The sequence below is a fragment of the Solea senegalensis genome, linkage group LG18 (genome assembly GCF_019176455.1).
Source record: "Solea senegalensis isolate Sse05_10M linkage group LG18, IFAPA_SoseM_1, whole genome shotgun sequence".
In the NCBI taxonomy this organism is placed as follows: domain Eukaryota; kingdom Metazoa; phylum Chordata; class Actinopteri; order Pleuronectiformes; family Soleidae; genus Solea; species Solea senegalensis.
In genome coordinates this window covers 10,328,358-10,352,257 of record NC_058041.1, presented here as the reverse complement: position 1 = coordinate 10,352,257, position 23,900 = coordinate 10,328,358, and the positions used below count along the sequence as shown (strand labels likewise).

General features: G+C 41.4%; 1 protein-coding gene across 1 annotated transcript in view; it reads left to right on the top strand.

The window, feature by feature from the left end:
* Nucleotides 1–22: 22 nt before the first annotated feature.
* Nucleotides 23–23,900, top strand: part of prkcea (protein kinase C, epsilon a) — a 35,852-nt gene continuing 11,974 nt past the window's right edge. Inside the window, exons 1-4 of the mRNA XM_044013747.1 lie at nt 23–1,244; nt 18,946–19,009; nt 23,316–23,481; nt 23,594–23,628. Coding sequence (XP_043869682.1) covers nt 900–1,244; nt 18,946–19,009; nt 23,316–23,481; nt 23,594–23,628 — 610 coding nt within the window. The 5' untranslated portion in view covers nt 23–899. The remainder of the gene's footprint in view (nt 1,245–18,945; nt 19,010–23,315; nt 23,482–23,593; nt 23,629–23,900) is intronic.

Below are 23,900 nucleotides of genomic sequence, written 5' to 3'. Positions count from 1 at the left end.
CCGGCAGCGCGAGTGACGCGTTTTGCGCATTTCCTGCAGCTCGCGCTTACTCGCGGATTCAGGAGAGTGGGGACGGGAAACGAGGGGGGGCGCGCGCAAGGATCGAAAGCAGAAAAAAAAAAAAAGCCAACGGGAGTGGATCACTGTGATGTGTTCAGGCTGATCGTGAGCCCCAAACAACCGCTGCGTTCGGGCATTTGAAAGGCTTTGCAGTCCCGACAGAAGGCGCAGATACCGCGGCACCGTGAGGTCGAGCCAAGGAGCTTATCACAGCGAAGAGAGAGAGACACAGAGACACAGAGAGAGAGAGAGAGAGCCGAGACGGGCTGGACACGGAGCACCAATCCCGGATGGCTAGGCGCGGCAGCTCGCGCTCTCTCCCACCCTGACCTGGGACAGACACACAAGGACCGCGCAGAGGCTCCAGTGGACACAACCGGAGCCCGTTAACGTGCACCTCCCTCCCGCCCAGACGTTTGTATCCCGGCCTGTTTCCTTATTTACTTGAAATCTGGTCTGGCGCACTGGTCTGGTCCTACCGTAAACAAACAAGAGAGAGAGCGAGAGAGAGAGAGAGAGAGAGAGAGAGGAGCTGTGAAGGGTGTGAGTCTGTGTTAGTACTGCAGTGTTAGTACGTTTTTCAGACCCGTCGGCTGTGTGCGTGTTTAAGTGTATGTGTGTGTGTGTGTGTGTGGATAACACAGTGTTCTGATATGGCTGTACTAGACTGAGAGTCAAAGGAGCCAGCGGCATTATGGGATGTAGCAGGACTGTGCAGTGACCCCGCTCATTGGAAGGAAACAGTCTGTGTACAGGAGCAGGAACAGCCTCAACACACACACACACACACACACACAATTACACACTCTCACACACACATCCCTGTATAGCCTGTAGCCATGCCTGTGTTCAGTGGCCTGTTGAAGGTGCGAGTGTGTGAAGCTGTGGACCTGAAACCCACTCCGTGGGCCCTGCGTCATGCTGTGGGAAAGAGCGGATCCTTCCTTCTGGATCCTTACTTGGCCCTGAACCTAGACCAAACCCGATTGGGCCAGACCGCCACCAGGACCAAGACCAACAGCCCGGCCTGGCACCAGGAGTTCTGCACTGAGGTCCGTGAGGGAAGGAGTCTGGAGCTGTCTGTGTTCCACGATGCGCCCATTGGTTATGATGACTTTGTGGCCAACTGCACCATCCAGCTGGAGGACCTGCTGCAGAATGGAACCCGGCACTATGAAGACTGGGTATGTGTTGGCTGCAATGTTGTTCCTGAGAGTTAGGGATGAGCCGATACAGTGCTCAGTGTCAGTGTAATAACACGTAAACGCCTAAAAAGCACAGGTGACATGTTGTAGAGAGACATGTGCCACCACTGTCTTGTGGCCAGGATGTACTGTAAGTGAGGGGTAAATTCAGTGAATTCATCATTACAAATGTGTTAATAACAGCTAGGTTTATGTAAAAGAGGTAAAAGACAAACCACTGATTGGTTGATATTGACACTGCAGTCAGAATTTGTGCCCATGCAGGTGAAAGTAAGCCCAATAAACACCAGACGGAGAGACAAACACAGGCCTCAGGTGGTCAAACATTGAGGATATGCTACAGACCTACTCCTGCACTGTCTGCATAGCACATTTGCTGTGGTGCATACTGTGCTTGCAGGCACTTGTAGGCATGAGACTGAAAATGCAGTGTGCACAGTAGCTGGCCCCATAGTATGTCCATGTCCAGTGTCGAGAATGTTTTATTTGAGCATGCAGCAAAAACCTTTTTTTTTAAAAACAAACAAACTGATCCTTCAGGAAAACAAACTCCATACACAGAGTTTCATAACACTGTATTGCTTTGCTCATGAGCAGGGATTCACTGATCCAGGATGTTGAGGGATACTGAGCGATGATCCAACACCTCCTCAGTTACCCACATTTTAGATCTATATTACGGTGTTCAACTCACTGACATGCAAAACTGTGATAGAGCTGCACAATATATCAAGAAAAATCATCGCAATGTCAACATGAGCAACGCACATATCGCAAAGACTGCTTGTGCTACGATAAATGTAGGGTGTTAATCGTAGGAGTTTTGTTTCGGCCAAAAACTTATTGGATCATTTTCTTCCTAATGATTTTTCCTTAAAGCCCCCTCACACACACACACACACACATCACACCCTTGACTGCTCGGTGGCAGAGAAATGACAAGAGAATCTAAGGATATAAGTTGTTATGTTTCCATTTATATTTATTTCCCTGATACCGCGCAGCCCTCTAACACATTATTCAGAATCAGAAGGACGTGAATGTTTGTCGTGACTGAAAATCGTCTTGGTCGTGGCTCAGCGCACGACCAAGTAAACTCAAATATACCTATGCATAAAACAAATACCTTGTTCACAGTGCATGTATGACTGCCCCTAAATGTTTATTGTTACACTGAAACCTTTATAGTCACATTCACGTGTTGCATTTTGTTAATGTTGCTGGATCCAGGAGTTGAGGGAGCGTCGGCGTCATTTATAAGAAATCTTTACTTCCATCACCGCCGCCCTCTTCTCTGTGCCACAGCAGTGTGTTCATTAACCGTGAATTCAATTGTCTGCTGTCACACAGTATCTGTCCCTCTGTGCTGCTGAGACGGTGGCTCAGCTGCTTGTCCACCCTGGTCTGTTTGAACACGTGACATGTGTGATGTTGTCTGCCGTCCCTCACGAGAAGCTCATGGAGGAGCTTGTTTGCGTCTCTGTGTTTGAACGCTGCAGATTCCCGTCCCCCTTATCTGTGAAACGGGAACGGTTTCGACTTGCTCATGATCAGATATGTGCATCCCGGCTCCGTCCTCAGCTCCCCAAATTCCTCCCACTGTTTTTGGACTAGAAGACATAAAAGGTACTGTTGTCTGTCTCTCCTGCAGAATTGAACCAATCACGCTGACAGAGTTGTGCAGATGTTTGGAGATAGCGTGCTGTACATTAGCAGTGAGAATGATGGAAGTTCCTTTCATTTGTCATGGTTTCTTGTCACGTAATTTCATTTGCGCAGTGGCTGTATCATGTTGGACCGCCACACGTGGATTTGTATATGAGGGCATAAAGGGCTAGTTGTTTCTGGGGTCTGCAAGTTTTTTCTTCAGTTCTATCATGTGATCTCTTTCCACTGCTCCGCTTTGTTGCTATCTCGTCTTTATGTTCGATGAAAAGGCCCATGAAGGTGACATCGAGACGAGCATTGTGTGAGATGAGGACGCGCCGTTTAGATTACCACACAGTAATCTAATTGTATTTCTATGTAGACCAGTAGCTGCAAATTACACATTTACACATTTGCACGTGTTTTGACTTTTTAAACATGTTTAAAACATGATAATCATTTTTACAGTGACCTGTTAGGTCTGCTTACAGCAGTAGCACTGTTTCATCTGTCAGAATGGCATTTTTGTTGCATACAGGCTGAAATACTGCCTTCAGCTGGATTAACATATGACCGAAACAGAAAGGACAGCAAAACAGAATGTTCATTGTGGTGAATTGATCTAAAATCTGAAATCTTAGGACGTGTTTTTCATACTGTGTTACAGTAAAAACTTGTTTATGTACATACTGTATAGGGTACAAAGTGTATACGAGTTAAAAGACTAAAAGTAATTGCTGTGCAATTATGTAACCTCATACTATATCAGTGTACACTAGCATATACAGTATGTAGACGCAAACACACACACACATCCATCCACAGTAAGGTCAGCATATGGATCACTCTGTTGATTGAGCACATCCCATTGATCATATAGCATCAATACATCTGCCTCACATCGACATCGTCCCTCCAACCTCCCCTGCCTTCTCCTCCCTACATCACTCCATTACTCACCACTTCTGCCTCCCGGGTCTCCCACTTCCTCCTGCTCTCATCTTCCTCAAAGTTATCCCATCCTCCTCCTCTTGCCTGTGCATCTTCACTGGTCTCGCAGTTTTATTATGATGTTGATGATTAGATTGGCACAGCACCCCCCCGCCACCCTCATGTGGAGGATAAAGTGGTCGAAGATGGATGGATTACATTTTCTAGTTTGTCATTTGGCTCTCGCTTTAACGCAAAGCGACTTACAAGGGTAGTGAGAACACAAACTGGAACAGCACACATCTGTACAGGCGGGAGTTAGGTAGTGCACCTTGCTCAGGGGCACATCAGCCCTTGACTTGTCCTGGGATTTGAGGTTACAAGCCCAATTCTCTTCACTCTTCGATGCCATGGTGTATTAGATGCACTGCATCCCCGCTTTTCTATCTATCATCAAGCAACACGTAGTTTAAACGTGTCTTTACAGATTAATTTGAAACCAAAATAAAACGAATGCTTCTGCATCCGAGCTGCAGCTTCCAGCGACTGGAAAAAGCCAAATATGATGTGGCTATAACAGGTTACGGTGCTGTCAGTGCATCGACGCTGAATCATCCATGTCCGCGTTGCAATGCCTCTAACGAGCAATTCCTTTTCCACACCCCGATGGTCACCTGCCAGGAAGGAAGAAGTAAAGTTCAGGCACAGCAAAGGAATGTGAGCAGTCTCATTTTTAATGATTTCAAAATAAGATGCATCACCACAATTATTAAAAGTGAACACTGTCACTAATTAAAAGTTGTTTTTTGGCATCAAACACCTGCAGCCTCATTCCACTTAGTGTCCACATTGCAGGATATTTCATTGGACCATTATTGTGTAGAGGGTAAGGAAGGACACAGTTCAATAGTTATTTTTCATTTTCCATTAATCTGTATTAATTATTTCTCTTGAACTAATTAGCATTTCTTTATTATTATCATCTGGAAAATGTCTAAAAGGTGTAAAAAAGAAAATAAAAATCCAAGTGCGATCCCCAAATTTTGGCATCTTCAAATTTCGTTTGTCATTGTTATTGATCTATAATTCCATATTAATCTGTCAGTATCATGTAAATTCAAATGGTTTAAACGAGAGAGAGTTTTAGCAGTCCTCAAACCAAAGATATTAAATTGACAGTGATTTAAACGCAAGAAAAAGTAGCCAGTCGATGCATTTAATAAGACGGAAAGAGACAGTGTTTTGGTATTTTTGCTTGACACATTTAATCTCCAAACCTTACTGCTGACGATTTCTCTGGTGATCAAAGTATTGCCAGCACAACACAAAAATTTCTTAAGCGGGCTTTTTTCCTGTAAATCGTTTTGACAGGTAGGTTAAGAGGTCACACAAATGAGGGTTGGTAGCAGTTGCCAAGTGAACATACCGTACGTACTCTGGCGTGTACACCCAAATGACAGGTAACACAAAGAGGGCAGGTTTGTTTTCGTCTTCTTTATGTTTGTTGTTTCTAGCGAAACACCTCAACAACGGCCGCATTGATTCTAGTGAAATGTGTCACACACATACTTGGACCACATTATTGTCACTTTCTGTAATCCTCTGACTTTTCCACTTCATGCCTACATCACCCAGAGTTACAGGATATCTAATCACATGTACAACTAATGACGCTGCCTATGTTATTTGCTTATTCCTTACTTTCAAATTGCCAACTTCAGCTGGAAAACAGTGGATCCTTTGTAGTTCTACCATAGTGTGGCCGTCATTTCTCAGTTCATAAAGTGCATTCCAAGAAACGCAGGAACAACTTATTCCACAGTGTTTAGAGGCATAAATTGACAATGTAAAATAGTAAGGAAATAATATTATGATTAATAACCTTCCTCAATATGATGCCGTAAACCAACACTGACCCACAGTGAGAATCCGAGCAGAGTGTAAGCTTCTTTCTCCTCAGACAAACAGAGACACGTGTACCTCTGCTCTGTCTTTCTCACTTCCTCCGTCCTTCTGCTGTCTTTCTCATCTCATCTCATCATCTCTCGCAGTCTCCCTCGTCTCTGCACTCTGTTATTCCCATCCTCTCCTCTCCTCTTCCTGTTCTTTTTTGTCTTCTTCCACCTCTCCGTGATCCGCCTCCTGTGGACCAAAGTGCTGAGGGCCAGGTTCCTGCTCTGTGCCCCCAGTGAAATATTAACCAGGCTTTGATGCTTATTAATTGTCCCACTCAGTAATTGAGATGCTCTGCGGAGCCCATCCCCATGGTGACAATGACAGCCTGTCCCCTTGGTGACAGCCTCTCACCCACAGAAACACCAGGGAGAAGGATGGGTAGGTGAGAGTTGGGGGAGTAAGACAGAGGGAGTGAGTGGGGATAAGAAGAGAAGAAAAAAAGTGAAACAAAGTAGAACACGTACGGTATGAACAGGTATGATGTAACGTTAATCTGAAAACAGCATCTGTCAAGCAATACTATCAGACCTGACTGAGGGAGCATCTGTGTGTATACAGTGGCAGTGCAGGAGTGCTGAATGACTGGGTTACTTGAGCTGTAGAATTAAATACTGAAACTTTTTGTTTACCAGTGCAATGTTGCTGTTGCCTCCGTGTCACTGAACATAAAACAAATCACTTCCGGTGTCCAGCACAGGACAATATCTAAACACCACTACACTGAGAAATCCAGAGAGAGTTGTGTGGAACGGATAGATTTAATCAACATTGTGTGAACTTATTTGACAGTGATTTAAATGTGATGGACATTTGTTTATATTTAAAATACACAACGTGACATTTCTGCCTTGAGATATCTAAAAACGAAGTCCATATTTACATTCAATGGTTAGATCCCCTTTTATTGCATGCGCACCCACATTTATATACTTCCGTATAGGACAGCTATAACTTCTGAGGCAAATTCCCCTTGAAACATCAACGTGAAGAAGGAAATATTCAGATCATTGGTGTTTACCGGGCGTTCTGCCAAAGCTCTGCCGGACAACAATTCCATGTTGCTTCATGACGTCATCAAACGAGGTCCTCTGTGATTGTTTTGATTGAGACACCCCTACTAGCAGAAATCACATAATATGTGTTGTAAAGTTCACTAGTACAGTTCTAAACCAACAGGTTTCAGCATAATTACAGAGATTGTGTGTCAGCGAGAAGAGATGCCACCTCATTTCTCATCAAACTCAGACCTCAGACAGGTTGATACAAGTTCTCCAGGTCGAAAGGCACAAAGACACAAAGTAGTTATGAAGCTACAACCTCAGATATCCACGATAAATCAGTTGTGGCTGTAAAACCTACCATACCATAACATACCATGTCCACTCATTTTACAGCACAATTCTCTTTATGTATGTAAACTGTCCCCTTGATCCACGTGTTGCTGCCAGATATATAGATTTTATACGTTGGATATCCTATAATGCAGTGAAATGTGCTACATAAATACATTTGCCTTGCATTGCCTTTATGTCGAGGTGAGCCACATGCCACTCTAAACAAAACTGTGTCTGCACATTCCTGTGGCAACAATGGTATGTCAGTGGCAGAGCAATGCGACGGACGATGGCAATGAAAGTCCTGGGTCACGACTTTCAACTTGGCACTTCTAAATAAGATGTTCAGGATGAATGTGGTCGCTGTCACACATGTTATTGCAAAGATTTATGTCAAAACCCCCGAGGTATTTTGACTTGTGTCCAACCTGTTGAAAACACGGCTTTGATCAGAGTACACTGTCTACAGACTTTATTTATGAAGCACCTTTCATACAACGCAATGTAACTCAAAGTGCTTCACAAGATAAATATAAAGCCCCGCCCCCAACTCACTCATCACCCTCCCTCACATAGAGCATTATTATTATTACGGAAACATATTTAGCACTTTTCGGTAACACTTTAGATTAGGGAACACATATTCACCATTAATTAGTTGCTTATTAGCATGCACATTAGTAACATATTAGCTCTTAATTAGTCATTATTAAGTACTTTTTAATGCCTTATTCTACATGGCATTATTATACAACCAGTAAGCCATTGACTAATTATTGCTTATTAGTTGTAAATTAGGAAGTTGTTGTATATGAATTATGATCTCAATATGCTGCTTATGTGCTTAGTATGGACTTTATAAGGAGGCAACTTTAGATTAGGGAACATGTGTTGGTTAATAATTGTTCAACTACTGGTGAATCAGTAGATTGTCACTTTAGTATGGGGAACATATTCTAAGTAACATATAATTAATTAGAGTTATTTGGACACTATTTACACTTGTAGTTTTGTGTTTTGGGTAACACTTAATATTAGGGAACACATGTTCACCATTAACTAGGTGCTTACTAACATATATAAGTAGCATACTAGCCCTTTATTAATAATTATTAAGCATGTACTAACACCTTATTCTACCTCTATTATGAGTCATGAATTAAGATTGTTCCTAACTAAGGTGTTAATACGTGCTTAATATTTACTAATAAAGGTCTAGTATGCTACTTACTGTATATTCATGTTAGTAAGCACCTAGTTAATGGTAAATATGTGTTCCCTAATATATAAGTGTTACCATATTCATTAGGTACTATTAAGGGAGAATAACTATTCTAACTACTAACTACTACCAGACTCAAAGATGTGCAGCCATCTGCCTCGGCCGGAGAAGAGGTGGGAGGAGAAAAACAAAGCAGGAGCAACAGGAAGTGATGAGACACAGGGAGAAAACAGATCAACATATCAAGACCAGTTTAAAAGAACACATAGGAATAACACAGCAAAAATGATAAAAACAATACAACAATTACAAAAGCAAACAAAACAGTCCAAACCTGCACAACAAAGCCAGAAAGGTTAATAAAAATGGCCAAATGAATTGAAAAATGGGGGGAGGAGTGACAGAGCAGAGACTAAGGAGAGAGAGAGAGAGACAGAGAGAAAGTACATTAGAAACACATAAATAAGTCAGTTAAAATAAGGGTAGAAAACAAATTAACAAATTAAGGTCAGTAAATAAGAACGTCACAAGGATAAAATAATTAGATAAGTAAAACAAAATAAGAGGAAGAGAGGACACACACTAACACATGCAGGCCTGTGCACAAAAACACACAAGAATGGCACAGCAAAAAGGACAAAACAATAAAACCAAAAAGGTAGAAATGGGGGGCAGAGGAGAGAGTGGGGAGGTGAAAGAGACAGAGCAGAGAGACCAGGAGCAAGTGTATATGTGTGTGTGTGAGAGAGGGAGAAACTATTATCAGAGGATAAAACCATAGAACAATTAAATAAGTCATTTATCATAGTCCGTGCCTGCACAGTGAGGCCAAACTGTCTTGCCTAACTCGTGCTAAAAGCCAGAGAGAAGAGATAAGTCTTGAGGAGGATTTTTTGTTATTTGCTGGGCAGCTCTCACAGCTTAGAAAAGGCTCCATCGTGTCTGTTTTTTAGCCGTGATCTGAGCACGTGCAGGAGCAGCTGGTCAGCTGAGAGCAGAGCTCTGCCTGGAGTGAGTGACTTCAAGAGCTCTATATGCAGGTACGTAGGTGTCAGAACATTAAGACATTTAAAAACAAGTAATACGATCGTAAAATAATTACTATAATAGACTGGAGCCAGTGTAAAGAGGTCAAAACAGGAGTGAAATGCTCTGTGTGTTTTGTCATAAGGCGAGCAGCAGTGTCCAAGAGCTGACTGATCAAGACCAACATGGAGGGAATTACAGTAGTGCAGTCGAAACATAATGACGGCTTGAAAATCTTTCAATGGAAGGCAGACTTTCACCGTGGCAAGGAGCTGTAATCAGAAGAAGCTTGTTTTTTTACTATGGAGCTTATCTACTCTTTCAAGTTTAGAGGCGTCCACAATCACACCAAGTTTCCTTGCAGATGTGTGACAGGCTGAGATGAACAGGCCGATAACACTGTGTTAACCATCTAAAAGTTAAGGTTGTCCAAATAAGATCATTTCAGTTTTCTTTTTCTTATGAGCTGACACCAGTCCAGCAGAGACTGAATGAAAGCTGAGCTGTTGAATAATTAAAGTAGAAAGACCCCAAAAAAGTATTGGACCCAGGATAGAGCCCTGAGGCACCCCACAGGTAAGTGTACAACTGGTTGATATTGACCTAGATGAACAGAGAAGCTTCTGTTTGATAAATAGGACCAAACCCAATTAAAGGCTGTGCCCCTAATGTCCACACAACTCGTGGTGAGACAAAAGAACGTTACGATCTACTCTATCAAAGGCAGCAGTCAGGTCTAAGAGCACCAAGACAGCAGAGTTTCCAGAGCTAACAGTTAAAAGCAGGTCATTAAAAACCTTTAAGTGGGCTGTTTCTGTGCTGTGGCTCGGCTTAAACCCATAGTGGCATTCCTCAATGATACAATTAAATATAATATTATAAACCACTTTCTCCTCAGAGAGAACTGGGAGTTTAGAGAGAGGACTAAAGTTGGATAAAACCAGAGGGGGTCAAGTTTATTTTTCTTGATGTTAAGTGATAAGATAGTGATAAAAAGTTCTGGTTTCTGTTAAAGGCAGAAACTCCCTTCCAAATGCAGGAGAAGCGATGGTGGCCTTCAGTTGTTATTAAAAGTCAAAGGATGTGTGTTGAGTTTGTCCAGTAAAAACATGTTGGTCGAACATGGTGGCCTTTGTATAGAAGACCCAGCTCATGTAAATACACAGCGCTCATTCTCTAGTTAATGAAAACAACAATTCATACGTACAAAAAAACATCAGTATAGTTGTTTCATATTCCATGACTATTACATATATTACTATTACAATAATTTCACCTTTTAAAGAAGTCAGCAAACCAATCCAACAGACAACCTTGAAAGGCCTTCTGCAGCAGGAATAGTCAGCTTTTTTTTGTTTATTCAGTATTTTTTGTTTATTTCTTGGAGTAGACCTTGATGCTGGTGGACTCAACATCACGAGTTGGCAACAGAAGCAAGTTTACAATCAGACCTGAAAAGAGTAGACACTGAATAGATTATTGTCAACACATGCACGGTCAAGTTGTTTTTACTTGAATTATCTGGCTCCGTCTAATGCTACACGACTAAAAACACTCGATAATGGCGGTACACCGCAAGTGTCATTTGGAGCAGTGGAGAATTGATTTCCGGGAAAAGAAAATTGCAGTTATACTTGCGTCATTGTGTTTTACTTTAGAAGAAATGGCATTGCATAGATTCACTTACTCTCCTTTGGCATTTCCAGCGTTGCCGGAAGCATCTCCTGATACTGATAGGAGAACGTGAACATCTCTCGTAAGAAAAGGGGAGATTGAAAATGCTTTCAGGAAGGAAATAAATACAGGAAAGAAAATTAAGGCTGCGGATGAAAAGTGACGAATGGGCTGAGGTGTAGATGTGTCTGCAGGTTTTCCTACTGCGAGGACTGTGAATGTGAGACGCGATGACCACACAGTGTAACGTTTCCTCACAGGGACACGGGCCACGTCAGATGTCAGCCGGCCGTGCTTTGACTCTTGGCATCAACACACACATGCACTCGCACACACTCACATGCTTATACTTAACAGCAGCCAGGATTAATGAAAGGACTCCAGTTAGAGGCCAGTTAGAGCCAATTAAATCATATTACCACTCGAAAATGGTTCAAACTTTTCCCTTTACACAAACTGTATTCTTTCCGCCTGCAGTAAAAGAACTTTAAAATGTGAAAACCTGTTGTGATTTTTTACTAATCTTGTCTCTAACCTTGGAGTAATCATCGTTTATTCTTTATATCTGGTTGTTAACAGATACAGCGCTTAGTTGAATCTTTTATATTGGATTAAATTTCCTGAGCTTGCACTTCTTGCGTAGATTCATACCTGCTCTGAAATTGCTGATTCCACATTTTAGGTCCTTTTACATAAAGATTAAATTCTGATGCATGGATTTGCACGATAACAGTGACAGTACAGAAGGAACAGGAGGAGGTTTTGCAAATCTTCTCTTTATTGGAGTATAAACTGGACATACTATGAGATGGGAGTTGTTCATACAGATAAATGTGTGAATTTATATCAGAATCACATTCTATATATAGTTGCACAGCGACAGTTAGGTCATCCATGACATACAATACAAACAAAGAACAATAGTTTTGGTGTCGTCCTGTGAGTTGCCCCGACATCCTCATTACCATCAAAACACCATTGTCCAGGGGCACCATCATCCTCGACCCTGCCTTCTTACTTTACTCTTTTCAAGACATGAAATCATGGAGGTCACCGTCGTATTGTCATCTCCTCTTTCTTTATTCCTGACCCCGAGACTCCATTCTCTCACCATGGCAAGTTGCCGGACAGTGACATCATGGGCTCCACCCCTTGATGACCTGGAGCTGGTTAAGTAGGACAGACTGGGTTTAAGATGTTTGTGTGTGTGTGTGTGTGTGTGTGCAGTGTTGCCACAGTGACAACAGACACACACACATTGTGTGGTGCACCGTTGATGCCAAATCAGGTCAAATTTTGGTGTGAGTGAGTGTGTGTGTGTGCGCACTGGAGGCTGTTTAATGCATGTTCTCAGTGAAAGGGAAGGAATGGTAGGATATTGGAGAGCTCTGGGACAGCAGGTGAAATGCACACTGTTTGTCTCCTGTCTCTCTTTTTGAGACCCCAGCTGTGTTTCTATCTTTAGAACATATAAATAAATGTTGCCCTTTTTCATTTTAGTTGAACATTTCGCAAACCACTTCTATTGAATTGACTCTTTGAGTGCTTCGTTTTCAGTTTTATAACAGATTTCAGAAATCTATTGTTTTGGTAGTGACACAGAAAACTTTTTTTAGTATTGTTTCTTAGCTAGTAAAAACCCCCCAACCCATTTATTGCACAGTTTAAATCACAATATCGGTAATAAAAGTTTAATTTCTGAACAGGTTCAGCTGCTTGGACGGTGCTTCCTGCTGTCCTTTACTTTCACAGACCAAGTATTTGTCTGGTTTTCATGACGAGTCTAACCACTGGTTGCTACTTTCTGCTGTTCTTTAATAGAACATGATATACATTTTGTAAATGATGTTCCCATCTAGAGGGAAATGGAAAATAAAACATGGCACATATGAGTGGACTCCATGCTTCAAAGTGAGAGATTGTTTTGAGGACGACTTTGCCCACTTTTTGTTTACTTCAGTCTCAATGAAATGTGTTTCTAATGATGCAGCTTTAACAGGGGTGACTGTGACTGTCTGATCTGATGTCACGCACGTTGTCGTTTCCCCTAAAACCAGTTCGTCTCCTGTCTTGTGTGTGGTGCTGCTGGACAGTCGGACTCAACACTCATGACAGGGATCTGGCTTTGCTGAATCCTTCACCCCCACCACACAGCTCAGCTTCTCTTACATTATTAGCTGTCTGTGATGTTACATTAAAGATGCATGACTCTCACGCTGTCTCACTCAGCATGGGCCTCCTGTCTGTGTGTGTGTGTGCGTGCACTGATAGAAAGGACGCGCGCACAACAACGCACACACGCCTGTCATTGTGCGAATGTGGTCAAGCTCACTCAAAGCCGAATTTTGTTATTCGACAGATGGATGTGGGAGGCTGTCACTGAGACTAAACGCTCCACAGAGAGAGAGAGAGAGAGAGAGCGAGAGAGAGAGAGAGAGACACACAGAGAGTTGTCTGCCTGGACAGAGATAGCGAGCTCGATGGACAGAGAGTGGGAGGGGGTTAGCTCCACAGTATTGATATAATGCAAGCTTTGAGTGGCCTGTCTGCTTGGTTGAGTGCTTCTCTGTGCCGCTGCATATGGTGTGTGTCTGTGTCTGTGTGTGAATGTGCTTGGAGCGCCGTGTGTGTGTGTGGTACTAGCGGAAATGCAACAGAGTTACGCTTGTGTGTTTGTTATTAATGTTAACGTCCCTCTGAAGTACATTTCAAAGTCCCCAGACACACACAGACACACACACACACACACACAAAGAAAACAGTGTAGAGTGAGTCAGTGAGTGAGTGAGTGAGTGAGGGTGTTTGTGAAGTTATCCGTCTCCCTGGCTCGATCAGTGTCCTAATTGGTCTAACAAGATTAATGAGAGGAACCAGATTCTCCAGCTCTCTCTTTCTCGCTCTCCTTTCTCTGTCACCAGACTCAGGAAGCTCAGTGAGTGCATGCATGTCTGTGTGTGTGTGTGTGTGTGTGCACATGACAGGTGAATGCCTAGTCATCTCACAGCACAGTTAACCGATTGCAGGCAACTTTATTAGTGGCCAAACAAAAAACATTTTGCTTGATGAATAATTCACTCTGCTGAGTGAATAACCCTACAATATTTATCAGTTAAAGGCGCAGTATGTCATTTATGCCGCCTAGGTGTGTCTCAATCAAAACAATAACAAAAGACCTATACGTTGATGGCATTGGGTAAGCAGTGCGGGACCATGGGACGCTATGGTCTTGTTCAGTTCCTGTTTCCACTTGCGCTTTATGGGTTTATGGGTTTTGATCCATCAGTGATAAATACATACAAAAACAGACAACACACAACACTGGCTAACTCGTAGTACCAATATTTTCTTCCTCACTCTGATGTTTCCCTGGCAGCAGTGCTTAAAGTGGGCCGGCACTTCCTAATTTCACTATTTTGAGTAGCGGCATGTCTTACAATATGCTGGTACTCTGATTAGATTATCTGTCCAATTCATTATTATGGTCCAGAATAATTCCAGACGAGTCTTGTGTTTGTTTCTAGTGTCTAAAGGTTATTTTAATAAAACTAAAGTTACAGTTTACATCCATCTCTGTTGTAGCCTTGGTGGTCACGCTGTCATTTACTCACATACTGTCATATACACTGCAGTGGGCATTCATCGTCCATGTTATGTAATCCACCTTACCATGAATGCATAGTTTCTGGACTGATCTTGTGATTGCCCCATCTTTACATCTTCAGCAACGCTAAACAGAAAAGACATAACGACGTGATATACCGTAATACTGTACGTTCAACTCTTGACTTTCATTGTAAGCAATGTTGTCTAAAAATAAACCTCACTATTTTACCGACAAAAGGAAGTGCTGCGTTGATCTGTTGCTAGGATACACGGCTACACTCGAGTAGAATGGTAACCATAGAAATGTCTGCATAGCTAACATCAGTGTCAAGTATTTGAGCAATACAATTGATTATGTCAATGAGTAGCTCTGATTCGTATACAATTTTATTATTGTTTATGTTTTATTTCTGCATTGACATGTTTACATTATCCGGTATTTCAGTGAATTTTTGTGGTGACGCCCGAGTTAATAGAGGTTTTCCTGTAATATAACCCATTAAAACAGCATATGGTACAGAGATATCATTGCTACGTATGCTATGTGAAGCCTTGTAGAAGAACAGATAAATCATTTTGATGCAACTCTGGCAGTTTCAGTAGTCATGGTTTTAACTAAAATGGGATTAATTTGCATTTGTTGCATCTAAATTAGGGATGGGAATACTGGTCAAATATTGGATATCATTTCAGCGGAGTCATGTTTGGGCTGATTATTTACTTCTGTTTTGGGAGAACAATATTTGTTACACAGTTGGAGAATTCTGTATTTGAAGTGACTCACAAATGTGGTGTGAACAACTTCATAGTTCATAAATGGTCTAAAAAGACTGTATCGGACTAATACTACGAGTTTGTGATATCGATATCGGACACAAAAAAGTGGTCCCTAATCATCCCTTATCTAAATATCTAACTTATGAAATAGTGCAGTATTAAAGGATTGTGTTGCATATGTTAGAACATGTGACACATGAGATTAAAAGTGAAGAGAATTGTGGTGAGTTCATGTTTCTTTGGCAATAACGTGGCTCTAGTTTGAAGTGAAAAGAACAGTGGTGTGGCGTGTCACCTCAGAGGACAGAGCACTAAACCTAAAAAGTGATGGTGCCGTCCATGTGCTCCACTCTGCATCTTTCAGCTGGAATCCTCGCTCAGATGCATTGTTATGCAAGTGGTTACATTTGAGGATTAGCACAACATTTCAAGGGTAAACAGGACGAATAATGGCGTTTATAGGTCACAAACCTTACGCAGTTGTTGTCAATGCATCTACTATTCTTTGTGTTGTTTTTTTATATATTATATTTAGGTTAAGATACTTATACAGGGTTGTAATTGTTCTGTTAGTTGTGTTTCTGATAAATTATGTTGCATATTTCCAAAGTGATGTCTTGAAACATTTTGTTTTTTCCTGCTAGGAAGTCCAAAACTTTAAAGTCAATATATTTACAGGGAAATAGAAAATAGACAACAGTTACTGGTATTTTTTTGTTCACTTTTTTGTTGTAATAATAATATTAATAATTTCTTTCTTTCTGTTGGATTTTACTGAACTTTAAATGAAGGCGTCGCTTTTTTATGTAGGTGTTTATAGACCAAGTAACACAAACTCAAAAATGTAAGGCTGTGTTTGTTTTAGATGCGTCATGCTATTTCAGTTCACATCTTTATTGGAAACCATCGCAGTCTAATTCTGTTCGGGAAAAATGCGTCAGGTAACATTTGACTTTAGTCACCGTGCACGGTGTACTGTGTTTTAAAATAACAACTATGGTATGGACATTTGGTTCCGTGCAATTTTTGTGTCTCATGTTCAGCAATGCAAGTGTGTGTGCGTGTGTGTGTGTTGCTGCCCGTGTGTCAGACTGACTGTTGCATAAGAGGATCTGCTGCTGTCCCAGAGCTTAACTAAGGATTTAAACCTCTCTTCCTCACTCTCTCCTTCACTCTCTCCGTCTCACTCTTCCAGTGCTGTCTCGAGCGCTCTCTCTCTCTAATCTCCGTAATTGCATTTATATTGTCAGTGGGCGATGATGTCACCAATTGTTGAATAAGTCTGTGTGTGTGTGTGTGTATGGATGTGTCGTGTGTTTGCTTATCTTGTTCTGTGAATATGAAATGGTGACAACTGCACGTACAAACTCCAATAGTGCTCATTATGTGCTACTTTTATACTTTTATTATGTTCAAGCTGCTTGCTCATAAATGTAATTGGTAATGCATAATCCTTAATAACAATAGTAAGGTAAATTATTATACAGTCATCTGTAGTTCATAATTCCCTTCATTTCTGCTTCATATAATTTAAACCTTGTATATTGTGGATTAACAGATTATAACACATGTATATATATATATATATATATATATATATATATATATATATATATATATATATATATATATATATGTATATACACATATGTATATGTATAGTGGTGACATCATTCCTTATTTCAGCAGCTTTACATCCCCTTCAGTCATCCTCCTACATGTAGTCTGTGCTGTGGCAGCACAAAATATTAATTCTGGCCATTTTACAGTCACACAAGACTGCACTCACTCACTCACTGGTGATCTAAAAATAACAGGTTTGGATCAGACGCCACAAGCATAATTATGTCCAAAATGTAACACTGCAACAAATGTGTTGGCCCCAGACTCTTCACTCAAGTGATTTCACTCTCTGTTAAGGAGGGGATGTAAGTCATTTACAAGCAATAATGAATACATTTTATACTTTTAAATATAATGCAGAGTATTCTATTTTCTATTTTTTCATTTTGGCTCATAGTAACATCATATTAGCGATTAGAGGCTAATATTTATTTCTTTTTTCTTTTCTTCTGCGGAGAATTAAAGGCAGAATAGGTACAGCCCGAAAGACAGGAAGAACAGTATGACCTTAGATTGACCTTAATGTGGAGAAAACAGGAATAAATATGACCCACGTATCTCAACGGCTTAACAGCTATTTAATAATGATTTACTATTATAACTTTAATGGAATATGTTACCACGATATGTATTACTGTGAGGGCATTATAACTATGCAATATCCTGCAGAACAGGGAGGGGCTGTTGTAAGATATCTGTTAAGGAATGCTAATGTGGCCATATCGTATAATTATTTCTCAATCGCTTTATTGGAACACATCCAGAAAATATGGGAAACAGGTATGCAGTTTTAAAATGACACCAAAAAACTTCACTTATTAAAGTGTCACGTTTATAAGTATATTACTTAGTAGTACTACTGTTTCATGTTGACAAATATCTGATCTGATCAGATCTATTATGCCGTTATTCAAGATATACTTGAGCATTACATACGCATGTTGTAAGAGTTAAACTCAAGGAGACGGTTTATTAACATATAGGACCAACCACTTCTTTGCACAGTGCTGTATATTCAAATAATATGTCATATTATTTGAGCTGTGAGTTGACCTTTCTCCTTATTTTTGGCATCTTTATTGTCAAAATCAATTGTCATCATCTGAATTTTCTTTTTCTTTATTTCTTTAAAAATGTGTGCAATTACCCAAATTAATTTTCTTTTGACAATTTTTTATTTATAAAAAATAATATTTATTAAATATTTTTTTTTAAACATGATGATGATAGTTTGATCTACTTTTAACATTGAGTGTGATTTGTTTCTCTTTTACGTGGATTCACTCAGATAATAATGTTCATCTGTTAAGGAATGCTACAGTGGCCATATAGTATAATTATTTCTCAATTTTCCAGGTATTTATATCTGGATCTGATACAGAATTTAAAAGATGGCATTAAGTTATGTAACCAAACTTTTGTATTCTTCTGCTGTGGTGCTCTTCTTGGCGTGATTAGTTTCTCTCACATGGATTAAAATTCAGATAATTATGTTCCCACGATGCATTACTGTCTTAATAAAAGAGAATAAAAGTCCTTATGAAAATGTCGTGTTGCTGCAGCTGCATCACTTTATCTTCCTGCGTTTGTCAGGTCTGTTAAGACAAGACAATGGGAAAGCTCCATGCAGAGATGCAGTTGTTGTGTTATGTTAACATCAGGGGTAAACGGGGACTACAGTAATGATGCTGAGGAAAGCAATTAAAATAGTTCTGATAATGATGATGACTTTAATGCTGATATTGGCGCAGGTCTTTGGGAGAAGTGTAACGGTGGTCAAGCGCCTGACCTCCTCATGTGAAATGGTGTGTTTGATTGTGCTGCATCCACTGTTTATCTGCGTCGTCCCTTAATTATTTACTCTGTTTCTCTGTCTTTGCCTGCACAGATTGACCTGGAACCAGAGGGGAAAGTGCATGTGATCATTGATCTGTCTGGATCCTCCACGGAGGGTAAGACCACCACCACCACCAGCACCACCACAGTGATGCACCGCTCTTCTACTGTAAACACAGAAAGAGAGAATAAGAGAGTGGTTTAACACACATACATGCTGATATTATGGAGTAAAAAATAGACATATAGTTTCAAGAAAAATAACTTGATCTTTTTATTTGTCGTGTTTGCTGTAACTGTAACACTACGTCCAGATTTACCTCATGAGGATGATATGATGACGCTGTTCTGTTGGCAAACACAGTCTCACAAAGCCACGTTACTGTTCATTTCGAGGATTCATTTAGATTGTCCTCCTACATCTGGTTTCAGTTTCCTGGAGCTCCTGGTGGAACTCTCCAGCTGTTTAGCTCTTAACTGCTCTGTGTTCAGCCAGTAATTGTTAACGGCTGTCGGGTACAGGTAGCGTACGGTGGAATATAAAGGGATCTTTTGCAACTAAAACATTAACAAATCAAAATCAAAATAACGTCAACCTCCTGTGGCCTGAAACAAGATTGATAAGTGATAAGTGAGAGTGAGACAAAGTAAGAAAGTATGTTTGCATGTTTAAATAATTACATGTAGTTATATGACCACTTATTGGTTTATTGGTGAATGCTTTAGTTACGTTCTTTAACAACTCTTATTCTGATGCAGAGAATCGTGCAGGAGAAAATGAAAATAAACCAGATTTATTTGACACTTTATTATTATTATTATTATTATTATTATTACTTTAAGCCCTTAGTTAACTCTGAATTTCCACAATTGTTTTTTTTACGATATGCTTAAAGTGGCTATAATTCATCTTTTTAGTGACGATATATCAAATGAAAACAATCTAATAGAGGATGTGTAGTGGCTGAAACCTGCTGAGAATAATCAGCTGATTCTGCAGCTACTTCTGACTATACAGAGTCTTTTTGAAGGTGTGTCACCACTGTGATAAAGCCTGGTAAGAACAGTACAACATTGAGATAATATGATAATGGTTCACAACCTCATTTGTCTGCGTCTAAGTGGCTCGTGATTTAACACACTGTTCTTTTATCCTCTGCTCTCACTGCCACGTTGTGCTATTGGAACTTGAGGCCACAGGATACAGTGGGAAAATGTCTGTGTAATAGGCCAAATATGAAGCCCGAGGCCTAGAAATCTACCAAACAGAATTTGTAGAAAAATCTCCATCTCTCTCTCTCTCGTTCTCTTTTTTCCTCCATCACCTTAGCTTGTTTGTATTCATTAAACGTGGAAATAAGCTCTGCACACTTACGCTGGCTCGCATGGTGTGCCGAGAAGAGCGATTCTCACTTGCACCTGTGCATCCTCGCACCTGGTTATATATAGAAGCCGCTCGCTGTCTTTCCACTGAAAGTCTGTATGTATATAGTAATATACACTCAACTGCCACATTCGGTGTCCATCTGCTACAAGGACGAGTCTGTCAATCTGCCTCAAGAGAACCGCAGCTCTTCTCTTGTTTCTGACAATTCTCTGCAGAGATGGTTGTGTGTGAAAATCCCAGTAGATCAGAAGTTTCTGAAATACTCACGTATACTTGTCTGGCACCAGCAACCATGGATGCCATGTTTGAAATGACTTCGATCACCTTTCTTCCTCATTCTCCCTGCTCAGCTTGAACCCCAGTTTGAAGGCATTGAGTTTCTGCTTCGAGATTGGCTGATTATATATTTGTGTTGTTTTTGACAAGAGTTCGAGCGGGTGCACATGATAAAGTGGCAGGTGAACGTAGTTTCCTCGCATAAGGACAGATAAAGAGGGCAGTAGAGAGTTAGTGGATTCTCAGAATAGTAGGTGAGATTGAGCCACGGATTACACACACACACACACACAGTCTCAGGCGTGCGTGTCTTGCCCTCCTCATCAATGATTGGACTCTCTGTTGTGACCTCTCGACCCACACTACACCCACTCCTGAACTTCCTCTCTGAGTTCAGCTGACTTGAGTGCTCGTCATGTTAATGCGTGCTCATAAAAACAAATGGTGTGTTTGTGTGTGTGTGTGTGCAAACTCATAGATAGGAGGGATGCAGAGATACAGGGTGAGAAGTAGAAACTAGAGGAAGAGGTGGTATTTTTAGCAGATTTATTTTTTCCCCTGGTGCAATCTGTTCTCTGCAGCTTCAGACGTTGGAAGGACATGTTCTAGTCCTCTCCTCCTTCTTTCCTCTCCATCCCTCTGCATCTGTTGGTTTTAAGAAGTAAATAATAATAATCCAACCTAATCTGATCCTCTGCAGTCCCCTCTCCGTCTTCATTCTTTTCTGTTCCCTTCAAAGCTGCTGTGATTTGTTGTTGTTGTTGTTGTTGACAACGTTTTTTTCATTCTGTCTCCGTTTTGTCATAGTGAACAGAAACAATGTGACATTATTTGTTTGCTGTGTATCCTTAATCCATTCTAATCCGACTTGTGTGAGGGAGCGTTTGTGTGTATGCAGCAGCAGCATGAAAACTTTTTTGTGGGCACTCCTTTTTGTTTTTTGCCGTCACTTTACGAGCACAAAGTCGCTCTTGCCTCCACCTGTCTCCGCGCTAAAGAAATCACTTCCTGTGTAGCGCATGAATGTTTTGAAAAGCACCTGCAATCATTCTTAACATCTGAGAAGCTGCTTCAATTTCAGCCACAACCTTCCTTCCTCCCTCCAGCTGCTGTTATCATGATTTAGGGAACTTTTTTTTTCATGTTCTTGAGTTAATGTGAGCAGTTTTTGCTGTGCACACACCTCTATGTGTAGTCTCATTCATCATTTAAGAGGCAGATGGGCTCCTGCCAGAGTGATATTGTTGTTCATTTTGATGTCATATTTGTTTATACCACCATCTGTAGTTCAGTGTTTCCTCTGCTCTCTCTGCTGGTTATCTGCATATTTGTGTCAGATCGGATGCTCTGTCTACCCACGTGTGTGTGTGTGTCTGTGTGTGTGTGTTCACTGGACAGCCAGTTCCCAGGTGGGTCCAGAGTACGTCTGTCTCCACGACGATCACTCCTAACCGTTGATACGCCTTATCACCCCCTCCTTGTCAGCACGTCTGTTTGTGTGTGTACTTGTACATACATCTTTACGAGGACCAGAACTCTTCTAAACCCTCATGTTCTGCCACACTTTAAAAGAGCTTTTTCTGGGTTAAGACTTGGTTTTAGGGTTTGGATAGTATTAGGTTTAGGTTAAGGTTAGGGTAAGAGGTTAGGGAATGCATTGTGTCTAAGTTCTTACTAAGAATGTGTTTGGGTGTGTGTGTTTGTTCATTCATTCATTTTCTACTGCTTCATCCTCTACATCCTCCAATCCCAGCTGACAACAGGCGACCGTGGGCAAGTCACCAGTCCAACATACAGGGATGGACAGCCATTCACTCTCACACTCTCACTTAGGTCCAATGTGCTTGTTTTTGAACTGTGGGAACAAACCAGAACATTCAAAGACACTCGGGTCAAACCGGGATCCGTACCGGTGACCTTCTCGCTGTGAGGCAACAGTCCTAGCCACTGCATCTTTGTCTGCAATATGTGATGCTGTCCTGGACAGATGGATGATGTATTATGTAAAACAAAGTGATCCCACTAATGGCCTGTTTAACCCCCCCCCTCTCCCCCACCTCCCTCAACAACACCACTGTCTCACACTAACACTAACACACACACACCCACACACACACACACACACACACACGGTCCCTAGACCTCCTGTCTGTAATCAAACTCTGGAGAGGCTCTGCAGTAACTACATCTATAACGCACCCAGGAGAGAGATGGAGGGAGAGGGGAAGAATAGCAAACTAGGACAGGAGCGCAGAGAGAAGGAGTGCGCGTGTGTGGGAGTGAGAGTGGAGGTGGTTCTCTTGTCTTAAGGTTACCCTCGGAAATCATTTATCTTTGTGGGGAGATGCAGAGAGAAAGGGAACGACTGGTTGGATGTTGCTCGCTGAGGAGGAGTGTTTTATTATGCTGTCCTTCGTTTTAGTGCCCACACATGAAAGTATAAATAGTATGCACATGCACATACGTATGCATAGGCCTAGGTAGGTGTGGGGTGTTTGTGAGGAGGGAGGGAGGGAGGGAGGAGGGGGGAAACGGAAGATGAGAGGCCGTTGAATGATTAAACATCTTGAGCAGCATGATGCAAATGGCCCTTATTTGGACAAGCTGTATCAGGAGGGAAAAACGGATGGACATTAGAAAACTTCTGTAGTGTGAATCCTTCTGTGTGTGTGAGAATCCTCATCTGAAACTCACCCAGAAGTTTAAAAATAAAATCTAACATTCATTGAAAGTCATGTGTTTCTCTGCTCACTCCACAGCCTCGGGAACCAACGACAATGAGGAGCGAGTGTTTCGAGAGAGGATCGGCCCGCGCCGAAGACAGGGCGCCGTCCGACGACGCGTCCATCAAGTCAACGGACACAAGTTCATGGCCACCTATCTGAGACAACCGACCTACTGCTCACACTGCAGAGATTTTATATGGTAGAAAACACACACACATACACACACATGCTAATTGATGTAATGTCATGTTTCGTTAAAGCAACTTCACTGAAATGCAAACTCCTGTGTGTGTGTGTGTGTGGTGTGATAGGGGCGTGCTGGGGAAGCAGGGATACCAGTGTCAGGGTGAGTACTTTTCTCTGACCGCTTCCAATTTCTCAGGTAACATTACACATCATTTATTATTTAAGTGCGATGGGAACACAAGAGGGATTACGTCTCACTGAATGACAGCTGTGATTTGGGCTGTACCCACCATCGCCCGACACGCGGAGACAGTTACGAAACTGCGTTTTTCGACACATCCTATATTTGTTGGTAGATGTGTGTTGAATTGTTGGTCCTCTTGTGCAGTCGTTGAGAAACATTTTATACCAGGTACCACCTGAGAAAATACT